Genomic DNA, 25,477 nt, shown 5'->3' on the forward strand with positions numbered 1-25,477 from the left:
ACCCCACATGAAGCTGCCTCTGCTCCCTGTGGATCCCTGACAGCCATGCAGTGACATCGCAACACACGGCAGGCTGCAGGTGGGAAGTGGGAAGGGGACACAGATGAGAATGTCCCAAGAACACACCACAGAGGTAGCCAGGGACAGACACAGTGGCCAAGAAGGCCTGCAAACAGTGTCAAGGCTTGAGTTGCCCCAAAACAGAGAAGTACCAATTTCACCCCTGCCATGGCTGTCCTAACCCTCTGCTTCCATTTGTTGGTCGGTTCTTCTGGAACATTCCGGCGCTTCTGAGGGTGGGTGGGGAAAGAGAGCACTGGGTGGTAGAATGAGGGCAGGGTACTGCTGATCTTGGATGTGGGTCTAGGCAATAGCTCACTCTCTCTGTGAGCACCATTTGCCAAGACTGACCTGGGTGCTTGGCATTTTAAATGAGTTAACATGCAACAGAGTTTCATTTGAAGGTCAGGGTAAGGGGAACTAGAAGTTTCCAGAAGAAAGGATCCAGCCTACAGTCTCCATAGGCTCTTTCTGCAATGTATCAGGCTGTGATTTCAATGGTTTAGAGAACAGGAATTGTGGGTCTGCTCCCACTACCACTCTGAGACAACAGAAAGGGGGCCACACCCAGAAGCACAGGTTGACACACCAATCCGTGGTTGATCTGTTTTACTAAACCAATTTCATGGGGATGGACTATAGCTCAGTTGGTAGAATAGATCCCAGACCCACACAAACACAGTCTGGAAGATGGAGGCAGGAGGATTAGAAATTCAAGGTCATCTTCAGTTACATAGCTAGCTGGAAGCCAGCGTGGGCTATATAACCATAGGCTGGCAAAGAAGACTGAGCCAGGAAAAGTGCTTATTGTCAAGTCAGATGACCTGCTTTCAATGCTTCAGGACCCACGCTATGGGAAGAGAGAACAGACTTCCTAAGGTTGTCTACACATGTGCTGTGTCACAGACATACAAATAAATGTAACGTAAGAAAAGAATAAAGCCACATGAAGTAATTTTGTTCCATAACTTGGGAAAATCAATGCAAAGCTGTCACAAGAGCCACGTGAAGCAGGAGCAAGAATGCGGCTATATGAACTCCATAGTCTCAGGGCCACCATCCTCCTGGAAGCCTGCAAAACCCCTGAAACCCCAAAACTCAAAACCAAACCAAAACCAAACCAACAAACAAAAAACAAACCAACAAAAAAGAAAGAAAAACACACCCTCCTAACATCTTTGTGGCTCTCTTGTGATCCAAGAGCTGGGGCTGAGGCAGGGTGAGGCAGCCTACTACTCTGTTGTGTTCTATGATGGGTGTGCTATATGGGGGGCTGCAAACCTCTGTGGCTTTAGGAATGAGCAGACACTTCTCTGTGTTCATTCCAGTCTGAGATTCATGACCAGAAAGCCACTAGGCCCACAATACTGGGCGGGGCTCAGGCTGACTCCTGAGATTTATCCATGAAGGCTTAGAGCCAGGGAGGTGCCCTGGGGACATGACTGAGGTTTTTAGGGTCTCACTTGGGGAGGCCGCCTGGTTGGATACAGAAGGAACTGCCTGGCTGATCTGTTACGTTAGACAGATAGCTTCTGGCTGGTGTGTCCAACCCATGAGTTGCACATACATGGCCTACTACAGCTATGGAAGTGGCCCACATAAAATCGTAAACTTCAAACATGATATTTTTGTCATTTATTTTTGCAATTTGAACGTAAGGCTGTCTCGGACCTATAGATGGCAATGTTGTGCCCCAGTGTCAGAACTCCAGACATACCTGAGGGTGATCCAATTGCTTATACAGTTTTATTCTTTTTGAGACATGGTCTGAGTGTCTAGCCCCGGTTGTTCTATAACTTACTGTGTAGGCCAGGCTGGCAGAGATCTGCCTGCCTTCGTCTCCCAAGTGCTGGGATTAAAGGTGTGGGCACCACCACATCTGGCCATGATGACTGCACATCACCACATCTGGCTGTGCTTTCTTCATTCTTGAGTCTTGCTCAATCCCCTCGGGGTGTTCTGGGAGAGGTACCCCCTTCCTGGCTACAAGAATGGAGCCTTGCGCTTGCCTGCCTGAAGCCTCTACTGTACCCACCTCTTTGCAATTGTAAGGCCACACCCTGAGGCTGTCTGGTACCACAAGCTCTGTACATGGGACATGGTAACAAACAAGGTAACAGCCCAGGGTTTGTCTTGCTGTTCCAGAGGCTGAAGGCTCAAGGGCATCAGGAAAACCACGAGCCTGGAAGAGTATCTTCTAACTGCCCAACACTGTCCAGTACCAACATGATCCAGCAGCTGAAGGTCCTGGCCTATCACCCTCATGTGGGACCCATCAATAATGAACAGGTCAATGCTTTGAGGTGTGCAGCCAAAACGTGCCCTGCACATACAAGCTGCCAATCAGAACAAAAGGCTGAGGGAAAGTTTACTATAAAAAGACAGTGGCATGAAGCACAGTGTAACTTCTTCTCCCTGTCCCTAACCCTGGACTCTAGGACATGGAGAAATGAGAAGCTCGCAGACCCGGATCTACAAATGCTCCCAATTCATTGTTCAACACAGAACACAGGTTGCACGGGGTGGGGCAGAGCCTTCTCAGGAACCAGATCTAGTGTGACATGTTTGCTGAAGTTGAGGTCACTTTCAGGATACGTCAGGGGACAGTCTAGAGCAGAGCTGGGCCAATTCTGGTCCTTTGGTTCAATCTGGCCCTGGGCCTGATTTTGCAAATAAAGTTTTATGGGAACACAGTCTTGCATATTTGTTTATCTTTTGTCAATAGCCCTGTTCACACTATAGTGGCGAAGTTGAGTAGCCAGTGGTGTAGGCTTACACAGCTTAAATATTTACAATCTGAGCTAAGCTCTCGTCTGCAGAGAGCACACAGTATTTGTTGATGCCTCTCTACTGGGAAAATATAGTTTTTGCTGACTCCTGGTCATACCTGATACACAATGGTGCTTGCTGACCCCTGACCACACTTTAGACACACTGCATCTCACTGTGGGAAGTAAAGAGCAGGAGCTGTACCTCTTTGTTTCTGGATTCTTTTCTCAGTGACTTCTCTAAGACTCTGGCTTCATACTCTGCTCTGGGATGATCCTGAGAAAGACAGCAAGTCAAGAAAGACTGTGTTAGTGTTGAGTCCCTCCATATGAGTTCATGTATTTGCCTTGGGGACCCTGGGGACCAGTTCACAGCTGGCTGTCATATTTCCAACATAAAACTCCCTGAACTTGGCCTGAATCTCAGCCCTGGACTCCCCCTCTCCCTAGGAACCCCAGCTCAATGGAAGGCCAGAGGGTCTGTCCTCTGTGTCCTGCATGGGGTCTTGGCTGTGCCAGGCTTCAATGAGCACCCAGCCGTGAACTGACCCTCTGGAACATTCTGTGGAGTAGCCACGGGAGTCAAAAGAGATGTAGCGAAAGGCAGCAAGCGCAGGCAGGCTGGAGATGCCAGGCCTCGGGGAGCCCAGAGCAATTCAGCAGAAGGTGCTGGAAGGAAAAGAACAGGTCAGGTGAGACCAGGCCAGGAGAGAGCAGAGCCCAGGTGAGAGCCATTGAGGAGATGTCCGGTGGAAAGACAGGAGCATGTGTGCGAAGGTCCCTCTCCCCAGAGACAGGCTAGAGGAAGACAGAGTGACCAAAAAATAATTCCAAACCTTGACAGCTTCCTGCGGGGAACCGGGAATAAAGACAAAACAGAAAAACGCATTAGTGCGGTTGTTTATCTGTAGACCCAGGATGATGGAACAGAACAGGGGCTGGATGCCTGCCACTCCCAGATGCCAGGTTTATACGCTTCCCACAATCCTCAGCTCAGTGGAGAAGCTCTCAGAACAATGACCTGGTTTCCTTCTGTGTCCAGACAACCTGGGGTTCAGACCACTGGGTGTGGGGAGGAGGGTAGAGGCAGCCTCTTCATCTGAGTCTACCCACTCCACCAGGACCGTGGTCAGCGGTGTCGGACATGAGCGGCTTACTCTGGGGGACTCGCTTAGGCCCACTGGAGTTGTATGCCTGGTGGCCTCAGGGATACCTCTCAGAAATCAAGCCTTAGGGATCTTAGGGTGGTGGGGTTAAGATGGGGGTTGTGAATTATTCCCCTCAGCCTTCAGGACATCTTGGAAGTGTGTCCACCAGGACAGTAAGGCCCAGCTGGTGTTTCTTCTATTGGAATTATTAACATGAAAACAGCAGCCAAGGAGAGGGGCCACCTGGGGGTCAGTGGGCCCACCCAGGCCAGAGCTCTTCCTGCACCAGGTACAGAGCACCGGCCACTTGTGAAATGGACTCACTGCAGAAGAGGACAGACGCTGTTACGTGGGTGGCAGGTGAGACCTGGCTATGGCTAGTCAAATAATTCTGGGAAATTTTCTGTGCCCTGGCACAGCTATGCCCAGCACAGACCTCCCCTGTCTAGTCAAGTGTGGCTTGCTTTTCAATGCCTAGGAGGCAGTAAAGGGCCCTGGGCACAGAGATGTTAACCAATATACCGCAGGCCACACAGCAGTGGTGGTCTCAGGTCAGATGAAGTCAAGTACTGTGGTCCCAGAGCCCTGGTTTATAACCATAATCTACAACCATAATCTGGCTGTCAAACTGGGAATGCAGAAGAACAGTATGGCTTCAGCATGGAGCAAAAGCCACTGCAGGCTCTTCGAAAGGTGCATGTGGCCAAGAGTAACCAGCAGTCTAGGACTCAGGAGGGTGTGAGCTGTGTGGGTTTTGTAAGGGCACATGGCTGGGGCTTAGGAGCAGCACTAGTATGGTTCAAGATCCAGAGAGAGGGAGGGGGAGGGACAGGGAGGGCCTCACTTATAAAAGGCAAGCATGGGAGGGACACTGGCAACGTAGCTGAGATGGGACAGTGTTTGCCTGCATAAGGCCGTGGGTTAGATCCCCAGCATTGAACAAACCAGATGTGGCAGTGTACACCTGCCTGCGACACCAACCCTGCAGACAGAGCCTGGAAGATTGGGAGTTTGAGGTCACCCTTGATTATGTAGCCAGTTAGAGGCAGCCTGAACTACAATCTTGGGGGTGGGGCATGCCACTAGGTGTGCCTCAGCTCTGTAACCCCAGCTCCCAGGAGGCTAGCTCCTGAAGACTGCTGTAGAAAGGGAAGGAGATAGCATGCTACACGAGGCTATGGCCATGCCTCAGCACGTGCAGGGAATAGCCTGCTCTACACCAAGGTTCTCCTTGGGGTTGGTGGTGGGGCAGTACTCCCTAATGACCCTCACAGGGTATTCCTGCTGGAGATGGCAGTCAGGGGATTCTGAACAGACCCATTGTCCCCAACTCCAGGGCAATCTACAATTGAGCGTCTCCACTTTGGAACACCGCCATGTTTGCACTGAGCCAGTTATTAAAGGTTTTGCCAGGCTTCTCAAACTCCCCTGCTTGTAGACCGAGGGACGATTTGGATGGAGGACAGAGAGGAAGGCAGCCTGTGCACAGCAGCAACTCCCAGCCCACACTCCACAGCCGCAGATGTGATGAGGTCAGCGTGGGGAGCCCTGGCCAGCACCCGAGCCCACACTCATGGGTGTTGTGTCTTTGGGAGCATGGAGACAGAAAACACTGGTAGATGGAAAACAGTTGCCCTGGTAACCAAGGAATACCAGGGCGATGAGTGGAGGAGCCACAGGAGCCGCGCCTGGGATCAGGGGCCAGTCAGGACCTGAGGCATCCACGTGAGCCAGAGGAGATGGCAGAGGGGGCTGGGGAGGACAGACACAGCTACTCACCTCCTCTTCCTCGAAGCCCGTGAGGTCCCAGCGGTAGTTGAGTCTCATCTGCTTCCGTTTCCAGTGCTCCATGAAGGTGGCAGCTGTAGGATGTTGGGAAACAATCAGGGCCACTGGGCATCCTAGACGATACAGAACCTGTCCCTTCCATGCCGTTGGCTGAGGGAAGGCCAGGGCCATACGAATAAACAGGTTCAGCCCTCTCACTGACCCTGCCTGGACATTGCTTTCCCACTTTGCAGATGAGGAAACTGAGGTAGGTGTAAGCTCTAGCCAAGATCACTCGGCTAGGCAGAGAGGGGCAGATTGGCTAGCCTCTGACTCTGGGTCTCTAGTAATATTGCTCATTGCTTTTAGGGACCCTGGGGCACAAATGTTGGGGACAGGTGTCTTGAGGTCAGAAAAGGTAAGGGCACGCACACTAGCATTGAGCCCTGCAGGCATCCCTTGTATCTATCTACTAACTGCATCACTGGCCACTGTGTCCCATTTTCTGTTTGTTTGTTTGTTTGTTGGTTGGTTGGTTGGTTGGTTGGTTGGCTTATTCACAGGGTCCCGTGTACCTGAGGCTGGCTTTGAACCTGCTGCGTGGCTCTGATGGTTGGTTTTACTTGTCAACTTGCCACAGTCTAGAATCACTTAAGAAAGAAGCCTCAAGCCAGCAACCATGTAGATCAGATTGGCCTGTGGGCATGTCTGCAGGAGATTCTCTTGATTGTCAAAGACCCACCCTGAATGTGAGCAGAACCACTTCATGGGCTGGGCCTTAATGTATAGGCAAAGAAGGCAAGCTGAGAGCAGGCCTTGGGAAAACCTGATTTTCCTGTCTCCACCTCCAGAGTAGACAGGTCTGGACCATCACACCTAGATCTGTGTTAAATTCCTGACAGACTAACCAAGTGTTTGAATGCTACCTCCTCCAGGAGATGCTGATTGACACTCTCCTCCCAACACACACACACACACACACACACACACACACACACACACACAGAGAGAGAGAGAGAGAGAGAGAGAGAGACACACACACATTCCCATCCCCACTGCCCATGCACACCCAGAACACACCAGCCAAGGGCTGGAGAGGTGGTTCAGCAGTTAAGAGCACTGACTGCACTTGTAAAGGACCTAGGTCCAATCACAGCATCCACATGGTGCTCAGAACTACCAGTAACTCCAGTTCCAGGGAATGTGCTGCCCTCTTCTGACCTCTGAAAGTACTACACTCAAACGCAACATACATACACTCCAGTGTGTATGCACATACATACACATCTTAAAAGAAAACATATCAGCCAACCCCTCAGAGGATGCTACAGTGCAGGTATAGGTAGAGCATCTTCTAAGACTCTGTTGAAGTTTGATCACCACTGTGAGCTATGAAGACAGTGGAAGCTGATCCCACGGTGCTGTTCAGGGGTTGAGCCTTCAGGAGTCAATTAGTTCAGATAGATCCCCAGGATGGACCTGGTGAATGAGCTCCTGCAGCTCTGTGAGGAAAGGGAGACACATTGCTAAGTGAGACCCTGTACTGCCTTACACTGTTGCCAGCACCAAGGCCATCCCCAGATGTGGGCTCTTGACCTTGAACTTCCAGTACCAAAAGTTAAAATGAACCTCTTCGCTCTATAAAGTGACCCCATCTCAGACATTTCATTGTTGTATGAAAAAGGAACGGATACAGGGCCAACCCCAGACTGCATTTGTTCCTGCCACCTTCTAGGACAACCCCTGTTCACATGGGTAGCATTTTTAGGTACCTGGGGCAGGAATAAGGCCTAACTCCTCTGTTCATACTACACAGTGGATACTTGGCCCAGACTGGCTCCCACAATGTTCACTGATGGACGGGTGATTTACGAACGTGCAGCTTTCAAAGGCAGACACAACAGCTGAATTCTTGGTGTGAATACTGCTCTCAGGAAGTCAGCAGAGGCAGGGGGATGGTCATTAGAGCTTGAGATTCTCAGGCTGCCACATGCAAGATGCTGTGCCAAGAACTGTCATGCAGAGTGCCTCCGTGAAACCCTGAAGTTACCGACCAGGGTTGATTTCTCACTGTCTTACAAAGGACAAAACAGGCTCATAGGCTATAAATTGTTTATCTGATAAGTAGGGACATCAAGACAGAAATAAGATGCCCCATTTGGGAATCCTGGTGGCTTCTGGGTGGAAGCCAGAGCCATGAGGATATGGCCACAGTCCCAGGACAAAGGGAGAAGCATCCTAATGTCCTTTCTTAATGCTAATCCTAATGCTATGCTGGAGAGATAGTTCAGTGGTTAAGGGGACTGACTGCTCTTTCAGAGGACCCAGGTTCGATTCCCAGCACCCATTCTCACAACCATTTGTAATTCCAGTTCCAGAGCACCCAACACCCTCTTCCAGTCTCTGTGGATACCAGAACATATTTGAAACATATGCAGGTAAAACATTCATACAAACACACACACACACACACACACACACACACACACACACACACACACACACACACACATCTAATTCCTATTTCTAGATGAGACTCAAAGCTGAGTGTGGGGTTGGGGATTTAGCTCAGTGGTAGAGCGCTTGCTTAGCAAGCGCAAGGCCCTGGGTTTGGTCCCCAGCTCCGGAAAAAAAAAAAAAAAAAGCTGAGTCCCTAGGAAATAGGACTGTGAGAGAGCAGAGGACCTGAGTTCGGTTCCCAGCACCTACATGACGCTCATGGCCACCTGTAATTCCTCTTCTGCTCCAAGGGCTCACATATGTACAGAGCACTCATAAATTCACGTGAGCACACAGCACACACACACAAATACATTAATCAAAACAAAACAACCCAAACCAAATGGGCTAAGGATGTGAAGAGCGAATTCTCGAAAGGAGACATGCAAATGAGCAACAGGTTTGTAGAGGAGCTCAGCCTCACTCTCCACCAAAGGGACCAAAAACCACAACCACGGTGACTCAAACAAAAGATAAATAAACAGGAAACAAAACTAAAAACGAAATCCTCCCTCACATCGGCAGAACAAGATTCCTCACCCTAAAGATAAAAGGCAAAGGTTGGTCAAGTCGCAAAGAAAGGGGAATGTCTGTTTGCTTATGCTTACTTACGTCTGGTGGGAGACTACACAACCTCAGCCATTGTTCAAAGCATAGGGGCTTCAGAGACCTCCAGCCAGGACCCCCACCACATCGTCCATCCAGCTACTGGGTGTCTGTGCAAGGGCAGTGTCAGCAACCCCGAGGGAAGCACCCATGCATAGGACAGTGTTGTTCAGGGCAGCTAAGGTGCATGGGTGGATGCTGAGCGTGTTGGGGACATGCAGCTGTGTCTTAGAAGTAAGGAGGCAAACTTGTCATTTTTAGTCAACATGGTGGGAACATGAGACCATGATGAGAAGTACAAATACAGGAATGGGGGCTGAGAAGAGGGAGGTGCTGTCATCAGAGGCCAGGAACAGAGGTGAGCAGAGGTTGGGAGTATGGATGCCTGCAAGGTCAGGAACAGGTCTGGTGTTCCGTGGCAAGTGGGTGACCGGTTACAGTCGTGTATCATTTGACTCTGAGAGCTGGAAGTCAGGACTGAGGATGCCCTCAGCAGAGCGGTGAAGCCTGAGAGGTCTGGAAATCTCAGTGCTCTGAGCTCACTGAGTGCTCACTGAGGACACACCCAAGCATCCTTCAGGACCTGAGAGGGAGTATAAACCCTTCTGTAAAACTTCCCTGCCTATGGGGAGGTAACGTGGACAAGGGTCTTGCTTGGGGAGTCCGTGAGAGGAGCCAGGCTCCAGAAGAAACAAACTTCTGCCCTGCCTCTACTGCCTCTGAAGTTCCTGCCCTGACAGTGTTAATATCAGGGGCTTTATCTCCAAGACAACAAAAAACGAGACTTCAGGCAGTGTTAGGTGGCTGGGCTCTGACACCTCCAGTCTCCTGTTCTGCACATCCCTGGCCTGTTGGTTGCAGTCACTGACAGGCAGTAGAGTGCCACACTTCTGTGGCGGTGGGGTGACCTCGTGTGCACCAGCATCAGAAACAGAAGGAATGATTGCAGAAGAAAACAAAGCATGGCGTGGAGGGTTGGGAGGTGCCACATTGTGTCTGAGGGCAAGCTCAGAAGAGAACTCAGAACTGATTCTGGTTACCCTTGGGTCTGTGCTTGGTTTCCTCACTGGAATAACACTGAGGGGTACTAGATCTCTTTGAGGGAAGAGCAATCATGGTCCTACCTTATATGTCAAACTATTTGAGCTTTTCCTCTGTCTCCCTCCCTCCCTTTCCCTCTCCCTCTCTCTGTCTCTGTCTCTCTGTCTCTCTGTCTCTGTCTCTCTGTCTCTGTCTCTGTCTCTGTCTCTCTCTCTCTCTCTCTCTCTCTCTCTCTCTCTCTCCCTCTCTCTCCACAGGGTCTCTCTGTGCAGCTCTGGCTGGCCAGGAACTCACTTAATAGACCAAACTGACCTTGACCTCACAGAGTTCCTCCTGCTTCTGTATCCCAAATGCTGTTGGGATCCAGGCTAACCAAGACCCAATAACCCTCAACTATGTTGAGAAAGAAACATTTAATATTAATGAAAGTGGAAATTGCCTGTTTCTTTCATGTGAGCTGGAAGCCAGTGCTGGTACTCGGATGCCGGAGCTGGGCCTTCTGTGCTTGGCCACAGACCTGGTGGCACACATCAGCCGGGTTCTGTGCTGAGGTGGACTAGAAGGTGAGACCATGCTCAGATGAGACCGCAGGAAGGAGTCAAGGAAGCTCAGACAGAGGCAGGATCAGACCTCAGTGCTGGGCATCAGATCAAGGGAGAAAAGTCCTTTCCTCATGGGCTGAGGGAAGTCTACTCACTCACTTTCCTAGGACACCTGTGGTCCTGATAATGCTTTCCTTGGTGTCGACATCCTGCATCGCACATACTGTCAAACAACATCATCCTCCCACATGGACCCCCATTTACACGATCCCCAGTGCCACCACTGCTGCTTGAATAACACACCCCACCTCATAGGTACAAACTGAGACACAGGTGCACTGGGACCTTCTCTACCAACGGCAAGACCTATACCCTGATCTTGTGACAGCGACATGGCTTGTGGAAAGGAAAACTTCTTTATCTATGCATGGGCAGAGCCATGCACAGACTCTAAAATAGCAAGCTCGCCACCCTGGGCCGGAATAGCACAGTCCTGTTTCCTCAAGCATTTGTTTTGGCTATAGTGTGTCACACAATTGTCTTCACTTGGAGGATCCTGCACTGCGTCGTGAGCGAGTCTCTGGAGCTGCCTGGATCAGACTGGGCATGAGCTCTGTATGTTTTTAGAAGCCCTCAGGTGGGGCCTGCTCTTACCACCCAGCTCTTCTGAAGGACACCTCCTGTATCAGTCACCCTGACCCAGGTCAGGGACTGAAATGACGAAATTGTTCTGTGTGGCCCCAAATATGAAAACATCTACAACTTTATGGCCAATCTTTACTTGGGCTCTGGGGATTTGAACTCATGTCCTCATGTGCTCCCGCTACCTAGCCACGTCCCTATCTCTAGCTTTTTTTTTTTTTTTCTTTTTTTTAAATACTGGCTGAACTCAGGGCCAGCATGTGATGATGGCTGATGGCATGTACCATAATCAGTCATTTGTGCATTAGCTCCCTGATAGACTTCTGGACATGTAAATCCTAAATCTTTATGTTATGGTCCCCACCTTCAAAGTGATGGTGTGGGAGGTGGGGCCCTTATTGAGGGACTCCCTATTGTGTGAGGACACAGTAAGAAAGGGCACCTATGCCCCAGGATCTGGTGTCCCCACAGGATCTGAATCTGGGGTATCCGGTCTTCAGGCCATGCAAAGAAGTGGGGTGTGCTCCCTGGAGTGGTGCATATGATGCCCTTATTCCCATCAGGGGAGATGCTTGCTCCGTCCAGGCTCAGAGCCGGGTTTCCAGGGAGTTACTAGGCCTGGGGCTCCCCCGCTGCCTAACCTTCAGAGCTGACAATGGTATCCCTGTATTTTTACGTGGGTCACAGGGACCCAATCTTCTGGCTACAGAAGATCAGCTCATGACCCACCACTGGCCTTCTGATCCCAGCCCACGGTTGCATTGTAACTTTCCTCATGGTCCCCTTCCAGCTTGAGGTGATGGGGCCCAGTCTGGGACAACACCATCAAATCTCAGGCTCCAATCTGACTTGTCATTCAGAAGTCTCTCCAGACCCTGCTGCTGGGCAGAAAGCACCGGGGTCCTTTGTTCTGTGCGAAACTGACAGACGACCGAGACCTGTGATTATTCTATAATGTCAGAAAATTGATGGTGCCAAATAGCTAAATGGGCTCAAAGTTGCTCAACGTGACATTTCATTACGAGCTTTAAGATGTCAGACATCGCAGGCAGGAGCCGCCGGAAACCAGGATTGCTGAGCCCACGCTAGTGAGGCAAAGATTAAAGAGCAGTTTTAAAGATTAAAACGGCAGTTCTGGGGGACACTGAGGCCCACTCCTCATTGCACCAGCAGGGAACAGTACTGCAGGCCTGCCATTGTGCAGAGCTGGGAACAGCTGGAGTGCAGGAAAAGGCCTCAATGGAAGGAGGGATTTGGGGAGAACTAATCCTTCAGAGGGTAATGAAAGGGTAATTGATGAGGGATTTGAGATCTCCTGCTAAAGGCCCTTGACAGCTCTCCGTGCAAAGGACCCAGGATGGGTTGTCCTTACTTCCCGCAGCTCTCTCCCGTGGGCCCCCTTCTTGTTTCTTTCCTTTGGCCCTAAGCTTCCTTTCTCTGAGGCAAGGCCTCTTTCTCTCAAACGGGTGGGTGTGGAGTGAGCCAGTACTTGCTTCTCTACTTGATGGACAGGCACACAAAGGAGACATGCTGGTGAGACCCCAGCCTCAGAAGAATGAAAGCTTCTAGCTGCTCTTCCTCAGGCCTGGCAGCGCTTTGAAGGTGCAGAGTAACGGGGTCTCAGAGAGGCCGTTGACAAACTCCCACCATCCTGGCTGGAGCAAAGAAATTCTGAAGAGACTCCTGTGCCCCTCCCTTCTGCCATCAGACTGTTTAAACAATGGAACCCAAGGAACTGGAATTTTCCCAGGAGTCTCACGCTGAGGAAGAGAAAGGCTGAAGCCTGGTGCCAGACAGAGGGGGAGCTTGTCTCCCAGAGACCTCACACAGGTCTGAGAACTTGTCAGACCACCTTGCAGGAGAGACTGGAGCTGAGACGGTGATGGGTCAGTGACGGGCAGGACCACACCCTGACCAGGACTCTCAGCTCTGCACTCCTCCTGCCCTCTGTTGAAGCCTGAGCCTCATGTCCAGACCCTGAAGACAGACTCAGGAGTCACTTCACCTCTTTGTCCCTCTTCCCAGTGTGGCCACACTGAATGACTCTCCTCTCTGATTTATACTGTTACTTAGCTGTTTAATTGGCCTATTGCTGGCTAGGGCTACCTGGGAAAAGTAGATGTTCAATGTTAAATAACGGCTGCCTGTACCACCACATACTCACATTTCATGAGAAGAATCTCATTCCCAGACTGTGAGCCATGCTGGGCAACTCCTTCCTGTGTGCCCTTACTACCAGCTCAGGGCACACATCTCTTTTCCCAGGAGGGCATCTTGCAGGGGCTAGGAGAGTGTTTGAATGTTAAGTTATGAATACAGAGCCCTTACTTGAATCTCAGAGGCAGTCAGGCAGACAGGTAGACAAGCATCATCTATTTCAGCCTGTGTGATCTCTGGAAAATCACTTAACCTCTCTGTGCTTCCGAACCCTCATTAGAGAACATACCCCCCGGATGTCTGCAGACACAGGGCAGCCCACCAATCTTGTTCAACACACAGATTTAGGGTTCTGGGTGACAATGCCCTAGGTCAGACAAGGTATCCAGGATTTTGCATTCTCTTGGTCCTAGGGATTGAACTCAGGGCTTCATGAAGGCTAACCATGGGCTCTCCCTCTGAACTGCACAGCAGCCCTAGAAGTTGCTCTTTGGCAAGCTCCCTGAAGGATTCTGAAATGGTAAGGACTAGCCTCACTGGAAGGTAAATGGGCAAATGGCCCCTGTCCCCAGAGAACAGGCATGAATGTCCTTTCTAGTCATTTTCACTAGAGTGGCACCAAAACACGGCAGGTGAGAGAACACACTCAAGTATGTACACGTATGTGCAAACAACACATACACATGTGCACACACACTCAAGCACACACACACACACATGTACATGCACACACACACACACACACACACACATGCGCAGAGTCTCTTCCTACTGCTACACAGCAGCTAGAGGGAAGCTGAGGTAAATCCCTGAGCTGCTATGCATGTTGCTAGGCCAGTGAAAAAGTAATCAAGTTGGATCAAAGTGGCCAATCTGGCAGTGTTCTGTCTTTGTGCTGGGGTTGGGGGTATCACTGTGGGGCTGCCCTAGGTGAGCAGGGTATGCTCCAACCTGGGGCAGCAGCAAGGGGTCAGGAATGAGGGGCAGTATTAAAAAGATGCTGTCAGAGATGGAGTCTGTATGGCCATGATAGCACACACCCCTGATCATTAAACACTTGAAACAAAAGCAAGAGGAGTAGGAGTTCAAGGTCATCCCTGGATATATATCAGGTTTGAAGCTAGTGTTAGCTTCACGGAACCCTGTATTTAAAAAAAAAATCAACAGTAAGAAAAAAATTTTAAAAAGCCACCAGGTGCCACCTTCTTTGGAACAGGGTACAGAGTAGGTACCACAGGTCTCTGCAAAGGCAAGATGGATGGCTCTGTGCACATGGGAGAGTCCACGACAATGGTTGTGTTACCCACTACCTGTGACAGGACTTCATTCACTGTTGGTGAACACTTCCCATCCTCAAGGCAAGGCCCGTGGGTGGAATTTCGGTGAGGACCCTCCATGAGCCTTTTGATAGAAGTCAAGCTTAGCCCTTATGGAACTGGCTTCAGGATGCCTCTAGTTTCAACCCTAATGCACCCACCAAACAGACAAACAAATTCAAGGTCTGCTGTGGGAGGTTATGGTTTCCATATCTGGGCTGCAGCCAAGTCCCTGTCTCTGGAGATCTCAAATGATTAAGCTCAAATGAAGTGTGGGGCCACATAAACACCTCCTCTGCAGCGGAAGCCTCACCCTAGAGGCTGATGCTCAAGCTTCGAGGCAGGCGGAGGCTCCAGATGCTCCTCTCCCACCTTTCCTCCTAGAATTCACGAGGGAGAGACTTCATTGTCAGACACAATGTGGAAGCAGATCCTCCCAAGGTTGGCAGCAGTGTACCCTGGGAAATGTGGTGGACCCAGGTACCCTGAGGAGCTGACGTCCAGCTCAGAGAATGCTCTGGCCACTGTCCTCCACTGCAGTCGAGTCCCTTCTGGCCAATCACTGAAGAACTTACTCTGTCATTTATGGTCTCTGACTCAGTGTAAGGCAGGAAAATATCTATGACACGGTGACCCAGAGTGTTGGCTTCTGATTCCTCCTAGCAAGAACATGAAGTTCTTTAGAGCAGGTCCCTGCTGGCCTCTCTATGATCCCCTGACATACTCCCACCCATTTCCTGCAGCAGCAGGCTCCTTTAGCATCCTGCACCTCACCCCCAGGGCCTTTGCACATACTGTTTCCTTGGAATCCTAGTTACTAAGACTGAACACGGCTGGGCTTGCTTTTGTGATTTCTGGAGTGCCAAATACTTGGCAGTACCCCTTACACACTGACTGGTAAGTCTTTTTAGAGAGTCTGTCAGTCCCCAAACATCAATGATCATCTATTGTGTTGCTGCCACCAAAGTTCTGAGGTTGCACACAAATAGTCACACTTAAAAAAAAAAAAAACAAAAAACAGGGATGCTGGGGATTTGAACTCAGATCCTTAAGCTTGCACAATTCTACTGAATTGAATTGTCTCCCAAGTCCCATTCTGTGGGTACTTTCATAGGCATTTTCTTAACCTCATCCCAACCCAATAATCCAGTGTGTTCAGTGGCAGCAACCATTCATAAAAGGTGCAGAACATGGGCTGAGCCTGTGCCCACGGCCTCCTTCCTCTCATCACATTCCCAGCTTATAGACAGATGAGGAAGCCGAGCTTAGACCTCAGAGTCCCAATACACACTGGGCTGCCCAGTGGCTTAAGAGGTGGCTCTGAATAATCTGCCAGGCCCGCTAGTGGGCCTTTCACCCTTTGCATGTCTTCTCTGCTGTCTGTACGCCTGCCTCCCAGCCATGTAGGTCAATCCAACTCTGAGCTGCTGCTGTTGCTACAGGACATTGGTACCAAGGAGCTACCCTCAGACTGGGACCTTCAGGCAGAGGGGAGACTGGGCTGTATGAGATCCAGGGGAAGAAGGGGCTGATACATCTTGGGTAGTTTTTCTCTGTTAGAAAGGTGCTTGTCTGACCATCACAGGCTAAGACCACACAGACTAGGAAGGGACCCAGAATTACCTCTTTGCCTAGTAAGGCTATTGTCCTGGCCTTTGTTCTGACCCTGCAACCAGTCGGCCAGTTGAGTCTGGACAGGGTGTAAAGTGGGCCCTCTCTAACTCAAATGCAATCTATAAGGTTATCATAGCTCAGTTCAAGGGCTTTCCATCTCTCCTAGGCAGCCTCTCCTAGGTGACCCTGCCCTTTCTCTTCCTTGCCATTTCCTCTCGGCTGTGAGCCCTGGAGGTGTTTGCTCAGAACCTGAGGCCAGTGTGGGAACCAGTTGCCCCTGTGTCAATCCTGTAACCCCTGCTGGCAAGGCTGTATGAAATCCTGCTTGCAAAGAAGGCATCTGTCTCATTTGCTATCAGAATCCCTAGGGAGGGCTCGGGAGCTGGCCCTAAGACCTGCCTTCAATCCCTCTAATCCATAGGAGAAGCTGGGTGTTAGAGCATGTAATTGTAATCTCAGTGCTGGGGAGGCAGACACAGGAGGATCCCTGGAGTTCCCCAGACAGCTGGTCTAGCATTACTTGGTGAGTTCCAGGTCAGTAAGAGACACTGTTTTGGAAACACAAGGTGGGGCTGGTGATGTGGCTCACTGGGCAAAGATACTTGCTGCCAAACCTGACAATCGAAGTAACCCTTGGACCTACATGGTGGAAGGAGAGAACCAATTTCTGAATATTGTCCTCTGACCTCTTCATGGCTCCTGTGCACCCCTCTACATGCATACAAAATAAATTAAGTGCAATACAGAGTCAAACAAATCCCCTCCATGTGCACCCATGAACACACACACACACACACACACACACACACACACACACACACGACCACCACCACCACACTTCCCAGCCTTGCTTGTCTCCAGAGCTGAAGTCTGGGCCCCAGACTATGACAGCTGGGTTTAGAGTCTCTGTGGGGAATAGCTAGCTGTCCCTAACTCTCATCAGGCTGAGGCTTGAAGACTGTGGTTTAATTTGGCCACTGCTATTCAGAGCTGGGTGACCTCAGACAACTATGACCCTCTGGATGACAGTCCACAGAAGGATTTCTCAAAGCCTGGGCGATACCGACACATTTCAGCCAGGTTAGAAGACCCTTACTCATCCTGGATACAGGACAGACCTGTGGCCATCAGGTACACCATGAGACCCACCTTCACACCCAGGACACAGACCTATGAACATCAGGCTCAGAGTCAGAAGAGAGTGTATCTGTGTGGGTGGCCCGAGGTGAAGACTCCACTTACCCCAGAGGGCCATAAACACAGAAAAGAAGACAGTGGCAGGATTGTCAAAGAGGTGACTGGCACGCGCTGTGGCACAGGCTGAGCTCATCTTCCAGTAGCTGCAGGTCTTGTCACACAGAGGACACATGGTGATGTTGTGTCTCTGGTCACACATCTCCATGCTGAAAGACAGAGGTGGCCTCAGGTTCCTAAGTGGCTTCAAGTTCTCAAGTCCTAGTCTAATTTCCAGGGTCAATGGAGGGTGGCCTTGGCTATCACAGTTATAGGCATGTGACCCATGCCTGACCATGAATTTCAGGGCCCTAGGCTCCATTCAAGACCCTTGACTTAAGCTCCCATGGTTTGGGAGAAGGGTCCTGGATCTTCACCTTGAGTAGAACCTTGACATAGTCAGCTCTGAAAACACCCATCACTGTCCACACTCTCCTTGGGGCAGAAAGAGACATCAGAGTGACTCCCTCTGGAGTGAGCCTTGGATGATAACCTTGGATGATGCCTGAGGTCAACACTCCTGATACTTCTATAGCACAGGATCCCCAGGGACCCTTCCTATTGTCCCCAGGACAATCAAAGCTGTGGGCACAGGAGTCAGTTCTTTATATAGTCAGGCTTGGAAGCCCAAGGGAGGGATGGGGTGAACTGCAGCCAGGAGGCCCTCGCTGTGGCCAGACCTATGCTGGGTGACTTTCTGGTGGCACTAGGCACCATGCCATGACCCTTACAAGGCATACTGGACAGCTACAAAGGTGGAGAAAGGGTGCCCAGGACTTTTCTCTTTGGGGGGCCTAGGCTCAAAGGAGCATGCCCATAAGTCCCCAAGCATCCTGAGGGGTCACTCAGGGGACAGAGGAGGCTCCAGGGATAGCAGGTCCTGGTCAGCGAAGCACACTGTCTCAGCTTGTTCTGAGACAGTGCCTCAGTAGGTGAGGAGCTTTGAGGCCAGGGCACCTGGGCCCTTCCTTGCTCATGCTAACACACTTTGAAGTTTACAGAAGAGTGGGGTGGGGTGGTGGTGATGGTAGGGTGGTGGTCGTGACTTGGACTGGCACTGGGAGGCTATCACACTGCAATGCTACCTTCATAGATGGGAGCAGGAGCCCAGAGAAGAAAATAAAATCCTTAGGGCCATACAGCATGGTGGGAATCGAAATCCAATCTTGGACCGAGAGCCCTAGGTTTGGAATGGCTCTTAGGGCCACAGGTCCTGCTGGGCTCAGCCCATGTTCTCCACTGTCCTGTGCTCCGGTCCTCTAGCTTCAGGCTCAGCGTTTGTGAAAAACAAAGAGAGGGGCCAGAATTCTGCCCTCTAGCCACAGCCCACCCTGAACTTCCCTTCCTTCAAACTTGGACCAGACTCTGATCTATAAATAGACGCCCAGGCTGGAGAAATCATTCCCAGGGGTCAGATGGCCATCCGGGAGAAAGCTGAAGGGAGTATTTTAGCTCTTTGCTTTGTTTTTCAGATTTCTGGATCCACAAATTTGTATATATATTCGTGATGGTTATTGGGGACTCTCCTCTGTGCCCAAGACAGAGAATGCCAGCTCTACTCTCTCTTTGAGCGCCAAAGAAGTTGGTCATTCACAGCAGATGTGAAGACAAGGACAGGCTAACGGCCACTAAGACAGTGGTTTTGGAGTATCTGGGGAGTCGTGATATACACACACTGCACATGTGGGGAGAGGAGGCACCCAGAGGAGAGGGAGGAGACATTTGCTGTGGAGCCTGAGGTTGTGAGTTCAAGTCTCAGCTCTGGCATGTGTGTGCAGTCTTGGGAAGGGTGCTGAGTCCTGATGCCTCAGTTTCCCAGTCTTCCTAAATGAGCTGAGTGTAAGGAACACAGTCTGTTGGATTGCTGGGAAGGTGAAGTGAGATCGACCGCCATGAGTGTGACCTTTCAGGGGCCAGGACAACTCGGCCCTAATGAGGTCACTGCTGTCACTGGCCTCCTGGGACCTTAAATTAGCACAATGTTACCAGATGCCCAGGAGCTGGTTCTTCGGGGCCCACTTCTCTCCTCAAACTGAGACAGATGAGTAGACGGGATGACCCCAGTTGTGACCAGTCTGGCCTGAGCCCCTCTCCCTAAGAACTGGTGGGTAGGAGGCTATTCCTGTTGGGTCAGCTGTGTCCTGGGGCCATGCTGTCTGCTTGGCTCAAGACCTGGGAAGGCTAGAGGGCCTGAGGAGTGGCCTCAGGCACAGGGAGTGCCAAGCCCAGTTCTACTTGCCTGCCTGCCTGCCTATGAGTCTGTGGCTTTAAGCTGTCCTCTTTGTCAGCCTCAGCTTCCAATACAAATGCCAGCTGCAAACAAATAGCCCTATTTCTGGGGGCCTTAAGCTCAGCCCAAATCAGGAAACACAGCCCGAAGCTCCAGTACTCTGAGAGGATTGGTGGGGCAGGGTACACAGGGTGGTTCATCACTGGTCACCCCTTTCTGACGGACTCCAAGGGGGACTACATGCCTCTGGCTGCCAAGCAAGATCAACTGGGGCAGAGGCCAAGGCTGGACAGGCCTGGGCATTGTCTGTGCCCCTAGATGATTACTGTTTGCCTTTCTGACCATGTGATTTAAGGAGGTTGAGCTGCCAGAGAAAAAACCTTGGTGTTTTCTCTAGGGAGTCCACACCCTGAGAGAGCAGAGGCTCTCTACTTAGGAACATCATGGGAATACCCCCACTCCACTTTCTGCTTCTCATAAGCTTTGAGCTCTGACAGTTGACAGGGTGTAGGGCTGGTGACAGAAGCCCTACACCCACCAAGTCCCAGCCATTTTCACCTGTCCAGTCAGCAAATCCCAGCATGCCTTACATTCTCTTTGCATTATGAAGCCTTGCATTATCCACACAGACACAGGGACAAGCTTTCTTTTGCTCGGGACTGAGAGAGCTGGGGAGGGAATTCTAGTGAATGGAGTAGCAGATGCTGTAGTTATATGTTGAATTATGGAAGAAGCTGGAGAGATGGCTCAGTGGTTAAGGGCACTGGCTGATCATCTAGAGTTCCAGCCCCTTGTGGCCCAGCTCACAACTCTCTGTGACTTGAGCTCCAAGGGGATCTGTAACTCTCTTCTGGCCTCTGTGGGTCTTCCACACACATGGTGCACACATGCACATGCAGACAAAACATTCGTACACATAAATTAAGGCACCACACAGCAAAATTGGCCAGATATAGTTGTTCCTTTGTTTGTTTTTGGTCTGACTAGATCCCAGCTCTTCCCCAGCTGACAGACACAGGGCTCTCTACTGATTGGAAACCTGCAGCCCATGTCAGAGAAGCACAGTTCTGAGAAGGTCCTGCAGGGGGTCACAGGGTCAGCTCAGATCCCCTGCGTGGCTTCAGGACACATGTGACCCTGGGCATCCCATCTTCCATAGAGCTCAGGTTTGCTGCCTACCTGGGGATGTTTTCGTCCACGGTGGCACATCCGTAGAGAAAGACAATGACACCCACAATGGAGGCAGGGATGAGCATCTGGGTGTAGGCTCCAAGCCAGGCAAAGTACAGGCCAACCTTTTCTCCAAAGTATTTCCTATGCCAAGAAACAAAGGGATGCACTCACCTAGACCACATGTCCCCCCAGTAAGGAACAACCCCAACTGGGCCACTGTTTTTCCTGAGAGTTGGAGAGTGAGGTTCTGTCTAGTCTGCTTGCTCCTCCTTACCTATTTTTCTTTCTTTTTTCAGTAATAAATTTGAACCAAGGGCCTAGGCAAGTGCTGTCCCACTAAACTATAATCCTGAACATATTTATATATATTCTCTCTCTCTCTCTCTCTCTCTCTCTCTCTCTCTCTCTCTCTCCTCTCTCTCTCTCCCGCCCCCCTCATTAGGTTAGCTCGAGTTCATTGTATAGACGAGGATGACCTCGAACTTGTGATTCTTTCTTCACTTTCCAAGTACCGGGATTACAGATAGGCATTGCTGAGCATGGAACCTAGGGCATAGCCATGGCACGCAGGCATTTACCAGCTGAGCTGAATCTCCAGGCTCCTGTCTCTTTTGGAGACTGGATTTTTCTCTATAGTACAGGCTGGCTTTGATCTCACTAGGTAGCCCAGACTGGAATTGCCTATGCGTCACTAGGTTGGACTTTGCCTCTTCTCGGTGCTCTTCTGTTGGTGAAACCCTCAATGGTGGTCCAGGTGTGTCCCTATGGCTGTGGGTTCCATTCAGTGTAAGCAACAAACAAAACTTGGTCAGAGGCATCAAGCAAACCCTCCCGCCCCCATAGAGTCTGTTAGTCCCTCCTGGCCGACATGTACTGTCTCCATTCACACCCTCATCCACAAGCCCCCACAGGACTTGAAGCCCAGCTGGCTGCCTATCCTACTGGCCTCTCAGGCTGACTTTGTTACAAATTCTTGTGCACTGAGGCAGATGCTTCTTCTTCTCCACACCTAAAAGCAGGTGATTTCAGCAGCTTCCTTGGTGTCCAGGCTGAGGACTCAAGGAGAGTCACTGGATATGGTCAAATGCTGGTCGTCCAGCAGACCAGCAGACTAGGCAGTGTCACCAACCCTACTTGAGCTGCCTTGCTTCAGGGAGACTCAGTGGCCCACACAGCCTTCAAATACAAGCAGGTTCCCAGGTGGCTGAATATTTGGAGCAGTTGACAAGTCCAGGGACTTTACAATTCTGGCACAGCCGTGAGTCTTGCTTCACACAGAAAGTGGCTAAGAGGCCAGGTGCCCCCACTCACCTGACCAGGTCAATGGGCTGGTATTTGTAGAAGACTCCATAGCTTGCCCATTCCTCATACAGGAGCTGGAGAGAAGGAATGGGGGAAAAGTTAGTGGAGAGCTCGCTCTCTCTTTCTCTTCCTCCCCTCCCCCACAGCTGCAGGATCTCTCATGACAGGATAGAGTGGCCCAGATCCCAGAACAACTGTCTGTGTACTGCCATTGCTACTCACACTATGCCCTACAAGAGCTTCTGTGTTTCAGTCAGTCACTCCATCATTCATTCATTCATTCATTCATTCATTCATTCAACAAATGCTTAGGCAATGTGCCAGGGAGGGGATTGGCATTACAGGTTCAAGTGGGGGTGGGAAAGATGTTTCTAGAAGGTCATGGAACTCAGCTTTTCATGACTGTATTGGGAAAACAACTGACAAGAGATCACTTGGGCCAGATACCAAATTGACACATTATGTAAATTGTGTCAAACCATCGTTGTTCATGGATGGTAACATGGAAAGAGAATCTCCTGGCATACAGAAATAGGGGCTGGGGTCTTTTGAGAGGAAATCGGGGTTATCTGAGGTCACATAGTTGGGGTCCTGGCCCCAGAAACCCATGGATCTTTGACAGGACAGAGCAGCGCCAACTGCAGGTAGGGCATTCTCTAGTCATCCTTATTGGCTCTCTGAATGCTCCTGTTGGTTCAGCCTCCCATGCTGTGGTTCCCATGCTGCCCAAGATGCTCACTCAACTTGAAAGCTCCAGAGTAGAGGGGGAAGATTGAGTCATGTGACTCTTTAAAGATGAAAGACAGGCAGGCAGTATGATCTCAACTTGGGGGTTCCTTTCTGTCTGTCTGTCTATCTATCTGTCTATCTATCTATCTATCTATCTATCTATCTATCTATCTATCTATCCATCCATCCATCCATCCATCCATCCTCTTTTTGAGACCTGTGGTAGCCTGGCCATGACTTTGCTGTGTAGCTGAGGATGATCTTGAACTCTTGGTCTTTCTGCCTTCAACTAATTAGGATTGCAAGGGTACCACCAGGCCTGTTTATGCAGTACTTGGGAATGAACCCAGGGCCTTGTGCAGGCTTGGCAAGCAATGGAGCTGTGTGCCCAGCCCTTTCCTGACACTCCTTCTGCTGCTCTGTGAATTAACAATCGTGTGTTTCATTGACAGGCAATCTACATACCTCCAGGAAGCAGGGTGGAAAGCAAGTGAGAGCCATAGGCAGCTGTGAGGAACAGGGAGTCCTACTGGGTGGCTGGGACTTGTCTGCCAGTTCCCTACCAGCCAGGCCTTCTTTGGCCGTACGGTCCCAGATTGGGCTCATACAGGATGAACACCTCCACATTTTCAGACAGGCTTCCCAGCAGGAATGTGAGAGGAAGAGTCACCATTCCTGAGCCAGGGCGGATTCAGGGAGCCCTAGGCAGACCTGCTTCTGTCTCCCCTTTGTACCAAAGGCTAACTAAGGGGCGCTCTTTCCTCCTGGGTCGCTGTGGGAGCCTGATGACTCATGTGTGCCACTATGACTTGCACAGGTTATACAGAAATAGGGGAAGGCTACAGTTTTATCCAGAGAGCAATGCAGGCCACCGGCAAACCCTGAGGAATCAACACTACACCCCTGGCAGGTGACCAGCCAGCAACCTCTAGTTCACCTGGGACTACGCACTGTTCTATACCACAAGCAGATGGCAGCAGGGGTCAGGGGATGCTCATCAGAGAAGGCAGGAAACCAGGGAAAGGAACTTGGGGTAGGAGGGGAAGGAGAAAGAGAGAGGCAGGGAAATGCAGTTGAGAGGAGAAGAAAGGGAGGGAGGGAGGGAAGGAAGCATGCGGTGAGAGACAGAAAGAGGGAGAGGGGAGAGGAAGGAAATCAGAGAGAAGTTGGGAAGGGGGAAGGAGGAAGGAATGGAGTGGGAAAGGGGTGGGAATTCACAAGCTTCTTGGAAATAAAGTGTTAAGAAAAAAAGCCATCTCAGGAGAATTGGACCACTTCATGTAACTACTGCCATGGGGTTTGGCTAGCCCGTGTGGCCTCTGCAGGCTCATCATCATCCTGACAGAGGTTGGCAGACAACACTGAGTTTTCTATATGAGTACCACACTGTGAACTCTTCTGCTCTGAGGTAACCTCCCTCACCCTTGCCTCCAAGCAAACAGCTCACAGGGAGATTCACTTGCCCTTGGGAGAAGCCTGGGGGCCTCTTTAGCCTTGGTCAGTATAGGAGGAGTAGGGCTCAGGGTCGGCGGGCTGTGAACTGCAGCAGACAGGCTCAGCTGGAGACCATCTTTGCTAACTGCTCAACAGATGAATAATGAGGTTGGATGCATTTCCCATATTATTGTGGCTCTTAGTCCAGGACAGAGGTGGGGCAGACCTGCTCCAGCAACATCTGTATATCTCCCACGATGCCAGGACCCCTTCTTTAGAAGTCTGGTTGACCCTTTATCTGTGGGACCTCACTGGCCTCAGGAGGATCTAGCACCTGGCTGCAGCCATACCTGACTCAGCTGTGTGTCCTGGGGTTGATTAGCATTTTCCTTGGTATAGACCAGAAGTTGCCTGTGGCCCTGGAGGAGGTTGGCTAGAGGACTATGATCCAGGCAGGAGTCTGTGCTGAGCCCTGCTCATACCCACCTCTGGCAGAGACCTCACTGCCACATCGCTGGGGAGTGGGAACTGGGGGTTCCCATTCATCCATTCATCTATTCATCCATCTTTATAGCCATCCATCCATCCACCCACCATCATCCATCTATTTATCCACAGATATGATGGGAATAGCAAGGAGGAAGCCATAAATTTTGTCACAAGAAAAAGGGAAATTTTTCATTTAAACCAAGTCCCTTAAAAATGGGGCCATCATTGGAGAACAGAGGTTCTGTAGCAGGATCAAAATACTTACTGTAGCTTCCCCTCTTCCTTCAACCATCATATGTACTCTCACTGACTCACCCACCCACCTCTCATCCAACCATCCATCCATTTATCCAACCATTCATTTATCTACCCATTTACCCACCATTCACCTACCATTCACCCATCCACTCATCCATCCATCCACTCATCCATCCATCCATCCATCCAACCAACCATTCATTTATCTACCCATTCACCCACCATTCACCCATCCACACATTCATCCATCTATCCATCCATCTATCTATCCATCCAACCAACCATTCATTTATCTACCCATTCACCCACCATTCACCCATCCACACATTCATCCATCTATCCATCCATCTATCTATCCATCCAACCATTCATTTATCTATCCATTCACCTACCATTCACCCATCCACTCATCCACTCATCCATCCATCCACTCATCCATCCATCCACTCATCCATCCATCCATCCACTC

General features: G+C 50.5%; 1 protein-coding gene across 11 annotated transcripts in view; it reads right to left on the bottom strand.

The window, feature by feature from the left end:
• Ano1 (anoctamin 1) overlaps positions 1-25,477 on the bottom strand; it is a 148,659-nt gene that overhangs the window by 29,332 nt on the left and 93,850 nt on the right. For 3 of the 11 annotated variants that reach the window (XM_017589235.3, XM_017589236.3, XM_017589237.3), the window contains 7 exons: positions 22,108-22,172; positions 20,803-20,937; positions 17,403-17,563; positions 5,756-5,838; positions 3,665-3,676; positions 3,034-3,105; positions 213-290 (listed from right to left, as the gene is read on the bottom strand). In XM_017589235.3, the coding sequence (XP_017444724.1) occupies positions 213-290; positions 3,034-3,105; positions 3,665-3,676; positions 5,756-5,838; positions 17,403-17,563; positions 20,803-20,937; positions 22,108-22,172 (606 nt within the window). Of the gene's footprint in view, positions 1-212; positions 291-3,033; positions 3,106-3,664; positions 3,677-5,743; positions 5,839-17,402; positions 17,564-20,802; positions 20,938-22,107; positions 22,173-25,477 lie in introns of all 11 variants that reach the window. The other 8 variants (XM_063264143.1, XM_063264136.1, XM_063264146.1 and 5 more) reach the window with 4 other exon arrangements.

The sequence above is a fragment of the Rattus norvegicus genome, chromosome 1, assembly GCF_036323735.1.
Source record: "Rattus norvegicus strain BN/NHsdMcwi chromosome 1, GRCr8, whole genome shotgun sequence".
Taxonomy (NCBI): domain Eukaryota; kingdom Metazoa; phylum Chordata; class Mammalia; order Rodentia; family Muridae; genus Rattus; species Rattus norvegicus.